The sequence below is a fragment of the Lactuca virosa genome, chromosome 2, assembly GCF_052849685.1.
Source record: "Lactuca virosa cultivar CGN04683 chromosome 2, Lactuca_virosa_CGN04683_v6, whole genome shotgun sequence".
NCBI lineage: Eukaryota > Viridiplantae > Streptophyta > Magnoliopsida > Asterales > Asteraceae > Lactuca > Lactuca virosa.
The window spans coordinates 133,511,847-133,527,118 of NC_136427.1; the positions used below are offsets into that span (position 1 = coordinate 133,511,847).

The following is a 15,272-nucleotide window of genomic DNA, read 5'->3' on the forward strand; positions in this document are numbered from 1 at the left end:
CCTGAAAAGATAAAGATACATGAAATTCCTGAGTCCCTTTGTCGTAAAAGGTTGTTCTTGACATGGTCAAATTCAGGGGATGGTCCTAGTGAAGAAGTCCCTGTTTTTTAGAATGTAGAAACTATGGACCAACCCCCAAGTACATTACCTGAAACAACCTTGGAACAACCCCCTGTTACATTGAGTGAAACAGTTGAGTCAACCCCTTCCTATATACCATGAATTGAAAGCCCTTTGACTGAACCAATGATGGGAAGCACATGTCCTAATGTTGATGGTTGGGATGATACATTTGAATGGTGTGAACCTTTTGGTGGGACTCCTATGGAACCAGATGAACCAAATAGTGAAAAAGCAGGTGAAGACAGTCAAGCTAGTAAAGACAGTCAAGATAGTGAAGACAATGAAGATAGTGAAGACAGTCAAGATAGTGATTACATAGTTGATGAAGATAATTTGTAGATGATCCAGAGGTTGATATGAAGAACTTTCACCTCAACATTGACAAAGAGGTGGCGTGGGTTGGAAGTTTTCCTGATGATCGAGATAAAACAGTAGAAGGTGATGAAGAATTAGAGGTTATAGACACTGAAGAATTAGTATCTGCATCTTCATCAGATGAGGGTGAAGCTAGTAAAAAAAGGAAGAAGATAAGAGATTTACAAAGAGCACACAAGAATGAAGCAGCTGCTGTCAAATATCCATTTTACATCCACCAGACTTTCAGCACAACAAAGGAAGTTAAACAACAAATTTATCTTCATTCCATACAGAGTAGAAGGGAGTTAGACTTCGTCAAGAATGACAAAAACAAGATTAGAGTGGTTTGTAAAGGGACTATACCAAACCTTCGGATATTAGAAACAGGTGGGACCAGTAAAAGTAATGACAAAGTGGGACCAAGTCAAAAGAAAAAGAAAGTCAAAGATGGTTCTATTCATAAATGCCCATGGATCCTACTAGTGAGTAAGTGGAAAAAAGACATTAGCTGGACTATTAAGACCTGTGAAAAGCAACATAGATGTCTTCAAACAAGGAAAATTAGGGCATGCAACTACAAGTTTTTCTCTGAACAGATTATTGACACAATGGAGTCAAACGCAGAAATACCACTTAGAGCATTACGTGAGATGCTTGAGAAGAAATACCAAGTTGGATTGTCAGACATGAAAGTTCATAGGGCGAAAACGAAAGCCCTGGAATCAATTAGGGGAGATTTTGCTGCTCAGTACCCGTGTCTAAGAGACTACTTACATGTAACGTCCATAAATTATACGCCAAATTCAAACTTTTTCAACCATAAATAAAAGTCAAATAGTATTGTTTACAAAATGTTTTCAAATCAATATCCATTAGAGTGTCCCAAAATCATATCATAAGGATGAGGAGCGGTACGGTCACGCCTTCGCCTTGCCACGATCTCCTGAAGTACCTGAAACAATAAACTGAAACTGTAAGCCCGAGGGCTTAGTGAGCTACCCCCAAAATACCAATACCACACTGACAATACCATATCAGTAACAACCAATCAATCAATCATGCATACTGGGCCATCGGCCTGACTGGTCCGCCCTACCGGGCCTACAGTCTAACTGAATCTATTCATGCATACTGGGCCATCGGCCTAACTGGACCGCCCTACTGGCCTACAGTCTATCTGAATCTTTCCCGAGCCTTCGGCATGACTGGTCCGCCTCGTGGCCTGCAGTCTCCCCGGACCACTCATAGGGTATGTTGGCCTTCAGCACAAAGCAGGACCGCCTCAACCCAACCAATAAGCAAATAACCAAGTTCACATAACTATCATATACTGGCATATACAACATCAAACATATCTATCATACTGATCATCAACCATAGAATCCTCTCGTAACGAGAGTACCGACCTAGCAGGTCACTAACATACCAATCCTTACGGATCATAAAGCATAACATACTGTCTACCCTGATTCCGATCTAGCAGACCAAACCATATGTAGCATACCATAACAATAACAACAAAAGGTCCGGCCTTGGTGCCGTAGACCCTATCGATATAGTGAGGATGACTCACCTCGCAGATGCCGACTCGAAAGGTAAACTCCAATTCTCGGATCACTTGTCACAGGCTCCACCACCTATGACCATAGTACAATATACTCATAAGTCCTTAACTCTATAAGGTACTCCATAACCCACCAGGCAACCCCTGGTCAAAGTCAAAGTCCTCAGTCAAGGTCAACAGTCCATGTTGACCCCCAACTCGCCGAGTACCCTAGGCTACTCACCGAGTTCCTCGAAGCACATTCCACTCGCCGAGTCATCGGGGTGACTCGTCGAGTTCCTTCGATTCCCGATAAAACTCTAAGGCCACCCGTCGAGTTCCTTCCTTGCCACTCGACGGGTACACACGCATACAAATCCTAGGGAAAACTCATCCGACTCGCCGAGTTGTTCTTCAACTCGTCGAGTCTTATGGTGATCTTCATCGGAATCGCCGAGTTGTTCATCCAACTCGTCGAGTTCACGGCCATCTTCATGTGACTCGCCGAGTCAACCTTGCGACTCGCCGAGTCCATTCAGTCCTTTTTCCATACAGACTTGTTTTGAGCCATGCAGCGGCTCCATATCACAGATCCAAGCTTCTAGGGCATGCTTTTCACGTAAAGTTGCAAACTTTACGTGCATGCATGACTAATAAGGCTCTTAATGCCAAAACTAAGTTCTTAATGGGGCTTTATGCACAAGGAGGGCCTCATTCTCGACCAAAATTAGAGCTTTATGACTCTAGAACCCAAGAAGGTTACAGATCTGAAGTTACAACTTCAGATCTAGCTCATATCCCACATTACCATCTCAACCAAACCATAAAAACCCTAGATCTCAACCAAAAGAGGTCTAGAAAGAAAAAGGAGAAAAGGTGACGACTTGATACCTCCAAATGATGCTATTTGAGGTAGATTTCTGATCTCCCACACTTCCTTGCTCCTAGCCTTTTGTTTCCCCAAGATTCTCTCCTCAAAAGATCTCCTCTCCAAAGCTTTACACACACAAGAATAAACACCACACGAATTAGGGTTTTTCTGAGCTCTCAAGGACTGCAAAGAGGCCAAAGGAGGCTTATGCTTCCTTAAATAGGGTGCAAAACCCCGGGATTTAGGGTTTCATCTGCCAGCTCCTACTCGCCGAGTCCCAATATGGACTCGTCGTGTAGGTCACTTAACACGCGATCCCACCCCGCTGCTACTCGACGAGTAGGTCAACCGACTCGTCGAGTAGAGCTTCATCCAATAACTCTTACTTAAATGATACCTGAGAATCGGGGCGTTACAACTCTCCCCCACTTGAACTAGACTTCACCCTCGAAGTCCGTCGGAATAAACAATACCGGGTAATGCTAGAGCATCTCCACTTCCGGTTCCCATGTCCACTCGGATCCCCTCCGATGTTCCCATTGTACCTTTACCAAAGGTATTTCCTTGTTCCGAAGAATCTTCTTCTCCCTTTCCAAAATAGCCACAGGCCTCTCCATATAGTTCAGGCGCTCATCGACCTGAATGTCATCCAACGATACTACTGCCTCTTGGTCCATAATGCATTTTTGCAATTGGGAAACATGGAATGTGCTGTGGATCCGGCTAAGCTTCTCCGGAAGCTCTAGCCTATAGGCCACCCTGCCAACCCTGGCAACAATCCTGAACGGCCCGATGTAGCGGGGACCCAATTTTCCCCTCTTCCTGAAGCGGATCACTCCCTTCCAGGGTGAAACCTTCAGGAGAACCATGTCACCCACCTGAAACTCCAGCTCAGATCGGCGTCGGTCGACATAAATTTTCTGCCGACTCTGAGCGGTCTGCAGTCGCTGTCTAATCTGTTGTATCATCTCGGTAGTTTGCAGAACTACCTCTATCCGACCCATCACTCTGTGCCCAACCTCGCCCCAGCAGACTGGGGTCCTACACTTCCGCCCATACAACAGCTCGAAAGGCGGGGCGCTAATACTGGAATGATAGCTGTTGTTGTAGGCGAACTCTACAAGCGGTAGGTGGGAATCCCAACTCCCACCGAAATCAATGACGCACGCCCTCAACATATCCTCGAGGGTCTGTATGGTCCGCTCACTCTGCCCATCAGTCTGCGGATGGAACGTTGTACTAATATGCAACCTCGTACCTAGTTCCTCGTGGAACTTCTGCCAAAAACGGGAGGTAAATCGGACATCCCGGTCGGAAACTATGGAAACTGGAACCCCATGGCGAGAGACAATCTCGCGGACGTACAGGTCGGCCAACTTCTCCGCCGACGAACTCTCCCGTATAGCTAGGAAATGGGCACTCTTGGTCAATCGATCCACGATGACCCATATAGCATCGAAACCCTTTGCCGTCTTTGGCAACTTCGTGATGAAATCCATCGTGATCCGTTCTCATTTCCACATGGGAATCTCCAGGGGCTGCAGCTTACCATGCGGCCTCTGGTGCTCGGCCTTGACCATCCTACAGATCAAGCACCTCTCAACAACCCAAGCGATATCTCGCTTCATGCCCGGCCACCAATAACTCGAACTCAGATCACGGTACATCTTGGTGACTCCCGGATGAATAGAGAAGCGAGACTTATGAGCCTCCTCCATCACTGTCTGCTGGACCCCTCCGGACATCGAAACCCAAACCCGACCGTAACGGGTCAACAATCCCCGGCTATCCTGAACAAACCGGGCGCTTTCGCCCTTAATCTTCTCCAACTTCCAGTTTTCCGTTCTCATACCCTCAATCTGAGCATCCCTGACCAAACCCACCAGCGGGGAATCCACCACTATCCTCATACATCTGGCTGGGGTTGAGGACCCAGCTGACTTGCGGCTCAGAGCATCCGCAACCACGTTCGCTTTACCAGGATGGTAAAGGATCTCACAATCATAGTCCTTGACTACATCCAGCCACCTGCGCTGCCTCATGTTCAGGTTTGGCTGATCCATAATATGCCTCAAACTCTTGTGATCCGTGTATATGGTACAACGGACCCCGTACAGATAGTGCCTCCAAATCTTGAGAGCGAAGACCACCGCTCCCAACTCAAGATCGTGTGTGGGGTATCTCGTCTCATGCGGCTTTAACTGCCGCGATGCATAAGCTATCACTCGTCCCCTCTGCATGAGGACTGCCTCTAAGCCTGTGATGGACGCATCACAAAATACCACGAAATCCTCCACTCCCTCGGGGAGTGTCAACACTGGCGCCTCGCATAACCGCTGCCGGAGGGTCTCGAACGCCCTCTGCTTCTCAGGGCCCCACCGGAAATCCACTCCCTTCCTCGTTAGACGAGTGAGGGGTACGGCAACCTTGGAGAAATCACGAATGAACCTCCGATAATACCCTGCTAAACCCAAGAAACTCCTGATGTCTGAGGGAGATCTCGGAGTCTCCCACTGCATAACTGCCTCCACCTTGGCCGGATCAACCAAAATCCCATCCTGGTTAACGAGATGTCCGAGGAACTGAATCTCTCGTAACCAAAATTCACACTTCGAGAACCTGGCATACAACCGTTCTCGTCGCAGTACCCCCAGCAGCTCCCTGAGATGCTCCTCATGCTGCTCTCGGGTCTTGGAATATACCAAGATGTCATCTATGAACACAATGACCGAGCGATCGAGCATCGGTCTGCAGACTCGGTTCATCAGATCCATGAACACTGCTGGTGCGTTGGTAAGCCCAAACGGCATCACCACGAACTCGTAATGACCATAACGAGTCCGAAACACGATTTTCTCCACGTCTTCCTCCCTCACCCTGACCTGGTGGTATCCTGATCTCAAATTAATCTTCGAAAACCAAGATGCACCCTGCAGCTGATCAAAAAGATCGTCTATCCTCGGAAGCGGATAACGGTTCTTCACCGTTAACTTGTTCAGCTCCCTATAGTCAATGCACATCCTGTGCGAACCGTCCTTCTTCCTGACGAAAAGGATCGGTGCTCCCCAGGGTGAACTACTCGGACAAATGAACTGCTTACCCAGAAGCTCCTGCAACTGAGACGACAACTCCTGGATCTCTGGCGGTGCCAGTCGGTACGGCGCCTTAGCGACAGGGGCCGCACCCGGCACTAGATCAATCCAAAACTCAAGCTGCCTCTCCGGAGGCACTCCGGGTAACTCATCCGGAAACACATCAGCAAACTCCCTAACCACCGGAACCTCTGAAACTGAGAGCTGCTCCCTAACCCGCATATCTACTACATACGCCAAATAACCGGCACACCCGTGCTTTATATACTGTCGAGCCCTGGCTGCCAAACAAAACCCTGATCCCAACCTGGTGCCCTCTCCATATACTACCAGTTCTCCCCCACTTGGGGTTCGAACCACCACCCGCTGCCTCTCACAGTCGATCATGGCACCGAAACGGCTAAGCCAATCCATCCCTACAATCACGCATACATCCCCCATGGGGATAGGAATCAAATCTATCGGGAAGGACACCCCAAAAATCTCCAACTCGCATCCCCGGTAAACCGAAGAAGCAGAAACCCCGTGCTCGTTGGCGATCGAAACTCGCAACGGACACTCAAGATCACCTATCGGCACACTGAACCCTCTAGAGAAGGTCTGAGATACAAACGACCGACTCGCCCCCGAGTCAAATAATACCAAAGCGGGCAAGGAATTCACTAAAAACGTACCTAACCACAGGTACAATCAATAAGCATAACACCAATACAATAACTGAGACAGAGAATAAAAATGTACCAGCAACCACATCCGGTGCTGCCTTGGCGTCCTCGGCCGTGAGCTGGAAGGCGCAACCCTGAGCCTTCGGAGGCTCCACTCTGCCTGGCCTCCCATCTCCAATCCTCACAGTGGCTGGCACGGGACCCTGCGCCGACTTGGCGGCGAGCTGCGGACAGTTGGTCCTCACATGACCAAGCTGATGACAATGGTAGCAAATCCTTATATCTGCTGGAGGGGCGGACTGACGGCAGTCCCTGGCATAGTGCCCCTCCTTGCCACATTTGTGGCAACCCCCTCCTGCACTACACACTCCCGAATGAACCCTGCCACACTTTCCACAAGTACAGCTCTGCTGACCCCCAGACCGTGCATCTACAGTCTTAGACCACTTAGGCGCCGGCTGAGATTGTGCCGGTGCCTGATGCTGCTCGTTCTGCTGTAGCTCTATCTCCAACTCACGCCGCCTCGCGGCTTCCTGTAGATCCAGGAGGGTCTCACAACGATGTGTATCCACAAACTGTCGTATGTCCGTCTTGAGCATACTCAGATAACGAGTCATCTGAGACTGCTCCGACGCAAACTCCGGGCAAAACATCGCCCTCTCCGTGAACATCCGGGTAATCTCCCTCACAGACTCCCCATCCTGTCTCAATGTCCAAAACTCCTGAGCAGTCCGCTCCTGTTCCACGCGCGGAACTTAGCGGGTGCGAAACATATCCCGAAACTGCTCCCAAGTAACAGCAGCCAGCTGATCATCAGAATATGAACATGTCGTCAATCTCCACCAGTCCTTTTCCCCGAGCCTGAGCAGGTTTAGAGCACACCTGACCTTCTGGTCAGCAGGACATGAGCACTTGAAGAAACAACCCTCCACGTCAGACAACCACCGCATAGCTCTGATCGCATCCTGAGTACCATCAAATGTCGGGGGCTTCGTATTATCGAAGTCCCGGTATTGAAAAGCCCTGCCGGCTCCTCCTCCAACCCATGTCGCAGTTACAGCCGAAGTGGCGGCAGCGGCTGCTGTCTCTGCCAGAGCTGCATATCGCTCATCAAAATACTCCACCATCGCGGTCTTGATCGATCCGAACATCTCTGGTAGCTGCGCTCGGAAAGCCGCAGCGACCTCATCGTGCAGAATCTCCCGGATCCTGGCATCCAGCTCCTCAGTCCCCATCTGAACCAAGGGTTCAGGTGCTACCGGCACCTCTGGCCCTCCGTCCCCCTGTGCCGACCCTGATCCGGATCCTGATCCTGATCCGGACCCAGCAGCAAAACGTCTCGTCACCACCATACTGAAAGATACGTTCAAGACATCAGATACACAACATAATATCGAGAGACCAAAACTCACAAATCCTAGGGGTTGTGACTTCCTTGCTACGCGTATGGGTCCTGTGCTTCCAGTAGTACGGGCCCATACTACCTTCCACACCTACCCATATTTGTCTCAAGTATCACCACAACTCCCTAATACTATACTCAACATAATGTGCTCTCAACCCTCATTACTAGGGGACATCGCCTATCTCACTACTGATCTCACAGCTCTGCACAACTCATACTTCCATGGAACTTCCATCAGCCCCTGCAGCGCTAGTGTATGCTAGCCGTACATAACGCTGGACCCGATAGACTTTCGAATATCCAACCCTACCCTAAGATCGAGTCAGACATTCTCAGGCTATAAGATCTTAACTATACACGGCCGTGATGCATACACTAAACATCTACAGTTATGATGTCAATCCCATATACAAGAAACCCTAGGCTAATATGTATCATATAATCAGGCAAATCTATCATGCGATTCCTGAAGATCCCTAGCCTAGCACTAGCATGCTGTTCTAACATATCAGAATATCAAATAACTGTATGGTATTTTGGGGATTACTTACAGGCTCTGGCTGATCGTACCCTCTGCATCCTCCATCCTTTCTTTTGAAAAACATTTTTAAAACTTACTTCCCAAAAATCTCCTTGGATTGAGACTGGATTCACACGAGTGTTCCTCCAATTCACTCAAACCAAGGCTCTGATACCAATTTGTAACGTCCATAAATTTTACGCCAAATTCAAACTTTTTCAAACATAAATAAAAGTCAAATAGCATTGTTTACAAAATGTTTTCAAATCAATATCCATCAGAGTGTCCCAAAATCATATCATAAGGATGAGGAGCGGTACGGTCACGCCTTCGCCTTGCCACGATCTCCTGAAGTACCTAAAACAATAAACTGAAACTGTAAGCCCGAGGGCTTAGTGAGCTACCCCCAAAATACCAATACCACACTGACAATACCATATCAGTAACAACCAATCAATCAATCATGCATATTGGGCCATCGACCTGACTGGTCCGCCCTACCGGGCCTACAGTCTAACTGAATCTATTCATGCATACTGGGCCATCGGCCTAACTGGACCGCCCTACTGGGCCTACAATCTATCTGAATCTATCTCTAGCCTTCGGCATGACTGGTCCGCCTCGTGGCCTGCAGTCTCCCCGGACCGCTCATAGGGTATGTTGGCCTTCAGCACAAAGCAGGACCGCCTCAACCCAACCAATAAGCAAATAACCAAGTTCACATAACTATCATATACTGGCATATACAACATCAAACATATCTATCATACTGATCATCGACCATAGAATCCTCTCGTAACGAGAGTACCGACCTAGCAGTTCACTAACATACCAATCCTTACGGATCATAAAGCATAACATATTGTCTACCCTGATTCCGATCTAGCAGACCAAACCATATGTCGCATACCATAACAATAACAACAAAAGGGCCGCCCTTGGTGTCGTAGACGCTATCGATATAGTGAGGATGACTCACCTCGCAGATGCCGACTCGAAAGGTAAACTCCAATTCTCGGATCACTTGTCACAGGCTCCACCACCTATGACCATAGTACAATATACTCATAAGTCCTTAACTCTATAAGGTACTCCATAACCCACCAGGCAACCCCTGGTCAAAGTCAAAGTCCTCAGTCAAGGTCAACAGTCCATGTTGACCCCCAACTCGTCGAGTACCCTTGGCTACTCGCCGAGTTCCTCGAAGCACATTCCACTCGACGAGTCATCGGGGTGACTCGTCGAGTTCCTTCGATTCCCGATAAAACTCTAAGGCCACCCGTCGAGTTCCCTCCTTGCCACTCGACGGGTACACACGCATACAAATCCTAGGGAAAACTCATCCGACTCGCCGAGTTGTTCTTCAACTCGTCGAGTCTTATGGTGATCTTCATCGAACTCGCCGAGTTGTTCATCCAACTCGTCGAGTTCACGGCCATCTTCATGTGACTCGCCAAGTCAACCTTGCGACTCGCCGAGTCCATTCAGTCCTTTTTCCATACAGACTTGTTTTGAGCCATGCAGCGGCTCCAAATCACAGATCCAAGCTTCTAGGGCATACTTTTCATGTAAAGTTGCAAACTTTACGTGCATGCATGACTAATAAGGCTCTTAATGCCAAAACTAAGTTCTTAATGGGGCTTTATGCACAAGGAGGGCCTCATTCTCGACCAAAATCAGAGCTTTATGACTCTAGAACCCAAGAAGGTTACAGATCTGAAGTTACAACTTCAGATCTAGCTCATATCCCACATTACCATCTCAACCAAACCATAAAAACCCTAGATCTCAACCAAAAGAGGTCTAGAAAGAAAAAGGAGAAAAGGTGACGACTTGATACCTCCAAATGATGCTACTTGAGGTAGATTTCTGATCTCCCACACTTCCTTGCTCGTAGCCTTTTGTTTCCCCAAGATTCTCTCCTCAAAATATCTCCTCTCCAAAGCTTTAGACACACAAGAATAAACACCACACGAATTAGGGTTTTTCTGAGCTCTCAAGGACTGCAAAGAGGCCAAAGGAGGCTTATGCTTCCTTAAATAGGGTGCAAACCCCCGGGATTTAGGGTTTCATCTGCCAGCTCCTACTCGCCGAGTCCCAATATGGACTCGTCGAGTAGGTCACTTAACACGCGATCCCACCCCGCTGCTACTCGACGAGTAGGTCAACCGACTCGTCGAGTAGAGCTTCATCCAATAACTCTTATTTAAATGATACCTGAGAATCGAGGCGTTACATTACAGGAGGTGCATAGTAGAAATCCTAACACCACAGTCAAACTTCAAGTGCAAAGTGAACCATGTCATGCATCTGAGACTAGGGTATTTGAACGTGTATACATTTGTCTTGGTCCACTGAAAAGTGGATTTGCAGCAGGGAAAAGAGATTTACTAGGGCTTGATGGTGCATTCATGAAGGGTCCATACCATGGTATGATCCTAACAGCAGTGGTATGTGCATAATCATATTTTAGTATTTCATTAATGTTTGACCATAGTTAATTGTTTGCTTATTACTATGTTTGACATGATAATTCAGGGTTTAGATGGGAACAATTGCACATACCCTTTGGCATATGTAGTTGTTGAAGCAGTGAACTTTAATTCATGGACTTGGTTTTTAACTAACTTAGGAGATGATCTTGGTTTGTATGCAAACTCCAACTTCACTTTCATATCAGACAGACAGAAGGTAAATAAAGTTCTCCATTCATTTTCACCTGCATGTTTTACAATTCAATAATCAACTTCACACTTTTGATGATTTAGGGGTTATTGCCTGCACTTGAGAAACTTTTACCATCAGCAGAGCATAGATATTGCCTAAGATATCTTCATGAGAACATGAAACGTAAATGGATGGGCAAGGAATTCAAGGATTGTCTTTGGAATTGTGCAACATGTACCACCATACCAGAATTCAACAGTGTCATAGAAGAACTAAAGAAACTTAACAGTGAAGCATATGACTGCTTAATTCTATTCCACCTAAGCACTGGTCCAGATCCCACTTCTCAGGTATATAATATCATGTTGATAAGTGTATAATTTTTAAATATAATCTAATACAGTTGTGTTTTATCAGGGAGGGCACATTGTGATGCTTTGTTGAACAATATGGGTGAGAGTTTGAATAGCAAGATAGTGAAGGGTCGTGATAAGCCAATTATCAGTTGCTTGGAGTTTATTAGGGAGTATATCATGAGGAAAATTGTCAGGGTTCAAAAAGAAATTGATAAAGCTAATGGCCCATTAACTCCTACAGCCACTAAGACCCGTCAAAAAATTAAAGAAAGGGCAGTACAGTGTAAAAGCAGTGTTCTGTGGCAATGGAAAGTACCATGTTACAAGTGAAGGTACTAATCAGTCTGTGGTTAATATGGAACAACAAACATGTTCATGTAACAGGTGGGAACTGACAGGCGTACCCTGCAAACATAGTATAGCAGCTATATGGGATATGAGGCTGAACAATGAAAATGTTGGAATACCTGAGATATAAGTTCACCCAACATATTGGCTCAAGACTTGGAAAGAAATGTATGTCTTCAAATTTGAGCCTATTAATGGGAGGTTTTTGTGGGAAAAAAGCACATGTCCTACCAAGTTGATACCACCAAAGTATCGTGTCCCTATTGGCAGACCAAAAAAAAGAGAAGAAGATCTGAAACAGAAGATGATGGAGTGTCCACAAAATGGAAACCTGTAACATGCACAAAATGTGGAAATGTGGGCCATAATGGAAGGACCTGCAAGGGACAATCACAGACTGGGAATGGAACATGAGAAGGTGCAGCATGGAATACAACAGGAGAAGGTGCAGAAGGTTGCAATGTAGGAGTTAACAAGAGTGTAGGAGCAAATACAGGTCAAGGTGCAGCAGGTAGCAGTGGTGGTGTAAAAAAAGGAGTTGGGAAGAAGGGAAAAAGCCCCATGCTTTGAGAATTTGTAGTTTGGTATCATGATCATGAAGGATAACTATGTTTTTGTTAGGCATTTATTGCCATATTACTTTGTTTTTATGTTTTGTATTTTGATACTTTGTTGCTATCTAGGATAACTATTTGTATTCCATAACACTATGTTGCTATTTTGGATGTCCCTTTATGTTAATGGTAAATGGTTATCTTGGATATTTTAAGTTTTGTACTTTTTTATTGTTATATTGGATGCTACATGTATTGAATGGTATATTGCATATGTTGCAAGTACCACATTTTTATTAAATTTGAACACCAACTGATAACACCACATTATGATTATAAAAGATATTTTAACTGGAATTGAAGGTTTTTTCATAATACAAATAACAATAGAAAATACACATAACAAAATACTAACAACTTCATTACTAAACCTACACATTATATATAAGGACTGAAACAAAAAAAAACCAGCTAATAACTAGGTAAAACTTCAATTTGCGATTTTGTTCTTCAAGTTTCATCCTAAACGCCATACAATCACAGTCCTGATCATACTCATTCACCCATCCTATGAACTTGCATAATGGTCCCTGAACCAATTAAAGTAGATGAAGAATTAGGGCAAAATTAGAGAAGATGAAGAACGAAATTAAAATCATTAACCTTACCTTTATTGTACATGCATAGTAGAGTTTCCCAGGGTTTCTTTTGCTATAAGATGTGCGAATCACTGCAGTGGCTCCACAGTTGCATTTAATATCGATCATTGTTATCTACTTGGAAGAAATCGATTGAACGAGGGGAGGAGACGAAGGAGAGGATAGCAGAGGAAAAGAGGGTTGCAATGTTTTATAAGATTTTAAGGTGCAACGGAATTAAGAATGGACACAAACCCTGCAAAGAGGAAAATTCCCCTGCGTGCAAGGCACATGGGGAGCTTAAACGGAAGCATTTAACGGTTAACGTGCATAGTGACTAACCGTGCAAGAAAAATAACAACGAGGGACTGCCCGAGTCAAATTTTGGAAATAGGGACTAAACACGCTTTCTGGCATGTGCATGAGGGACCAACGGTGTAACTTACCCTTTGTTTTTTAATGTTTGCAGTACTACAATAAACTAAAATATAAATAAATTATTTAAAATGGTTTCATATTACAATAATTGTTCTAAGAATACATGTCCTACACCATATATTACAAGTGGAATCTTCTTTTTGTTAAATCATATTATATTTATTCACTTAAATTATATTTAATTTTGTGGTTGTTAACTAAATTGTTGTTTAACATATAAGATATGTCACTTATTTAGAAGAAGTAGAAAAGTCATTTTACTGACACTATTTATCTATACCATATCGAATAAAACTGATTCAAAACGTTTATATAAAATAATTAAACATATTGATTGTTAACTAACAATAAATAAAATTGTTAATTTACCAAACAATATGTTCATTTTGTTAAATTTTCCATGCGGATGGTTATTTTTCGGTTAACTTCAATAGATTTGGTAATTTTAATGATTAACTTTATAATTTATTAATATCTGCTTATAGACAATGTAACACAAAAAAATATATTATATGAAGTTTATCAAACGATTTTGAAATTATATAAAGTATACTTGAATTCTTTATAATATCTTTCATAATATTATTAAAATAATAAACTTGTTGAAAAAAAGAAAACAATTCTATGTTGAATAACATAACTTAAAATATGGTGAGAAGAGCTTTGATGAGGAAAGTCCAGTATTGCGTCGTTGTAACGACCCATTTCAAAACCAAAATTTTTCATTTTATTTAAGTAGATCTTCCCAATTATAACTCAGTTATGGAGAAACCCGTTTATTCCAAATATATTAATTTAAAAAAATCAGAGTAATATTAAAGCGCGGAATCTTCGATGTTGTTGATGAATATGTATAGTCACGCCTTCGCCTTCCCATGATGACCGATGATACCTGAAACACTAAACAACCGGGTAAGGACAAAGCTTACTGATTTTCCCCCAAAATACCCCATACGATAAAAATACAAGCATGCATAATGACGGCTCTTTGTGCCTTCGGCCTGACAGGACCACCTCGCAGGCCTTCAGTCTATCCGGATCGGAATACCATGGTTTGTTGGCCTACCGCCTCAACCTGACCACTCCTCCCAAGCCTCTGTGCCTTCGGCTTCCAACCAGCCCGCACCGGGTATCTTGGCCTACAACACAAAGTAGGACCGCCTCAACCCACCACTACCATTTGTCGACATATAAACAATCAAGGATTAAGTAGGAACATAATACAGGCAAACATTAATCATACAACTCACTACCACCTACTAGTCCTCTCACAACATACAATAATAATACCTGCTAACCTCCACAGAATGTGTAACCATAAGTAACAAGAGTTGAGATAGCCACACGAACAGATGATCCTACTCTAGAGCCTCAACCAAACAAGGAACATGCAAGAAAGCCAAGATCAAGAATTCTCAGGTTATCCTACATCACCAAAGACAGTCCATAGGGCACTCCACCATATGATAACCAGCAAGTACAGATAACATACAGTTCTACAGATCACTACAACAACGCAAGATACTCGATACCATGATATAGATCTAACAGATCACTACAACATAGTAGCATACTCAATACCAGGATACAAATCTAATAGATCACCACAACATAGCACCATACTCGATACCAAGATACAGATCTAACAGATCACTACAACATAGCATCATACTCAATACCAGGATACAGATCTAA

The 15,272-nt window shown here is 44.5% G+C and overlaps 1 protein-coding gene across 1 annotated transcript; it reads left to right on the forward strand.

The window, feature by feature from the left end:
* The first annotated feature begins 249 nt into the window (after positions 1 to 249).
* Positions 250 to 12,077, forward strand: LOC145157769 (uncharacterized). The gene is made up of 7 exons (XM_079076766.1): positions 250 to 421; positions 463 to 1,256; positions 10,820 to 11,026; positions 11,115 to 11,267; positions 11,345 to 11,573; positions 11,661 to 11,901; positions 11,984 to 12,077. Exons 1-7 carry the CDS (start codon positions 250 to 252, stop codon positions 12,075 to 12,077), a joined length of 1,890 nt encoding a protein of 629 aa, XP_078932892.1.
* The last annotated feature ends 3,195 nt before the right edge of the window (positions 12,078 to 15,272 follow it).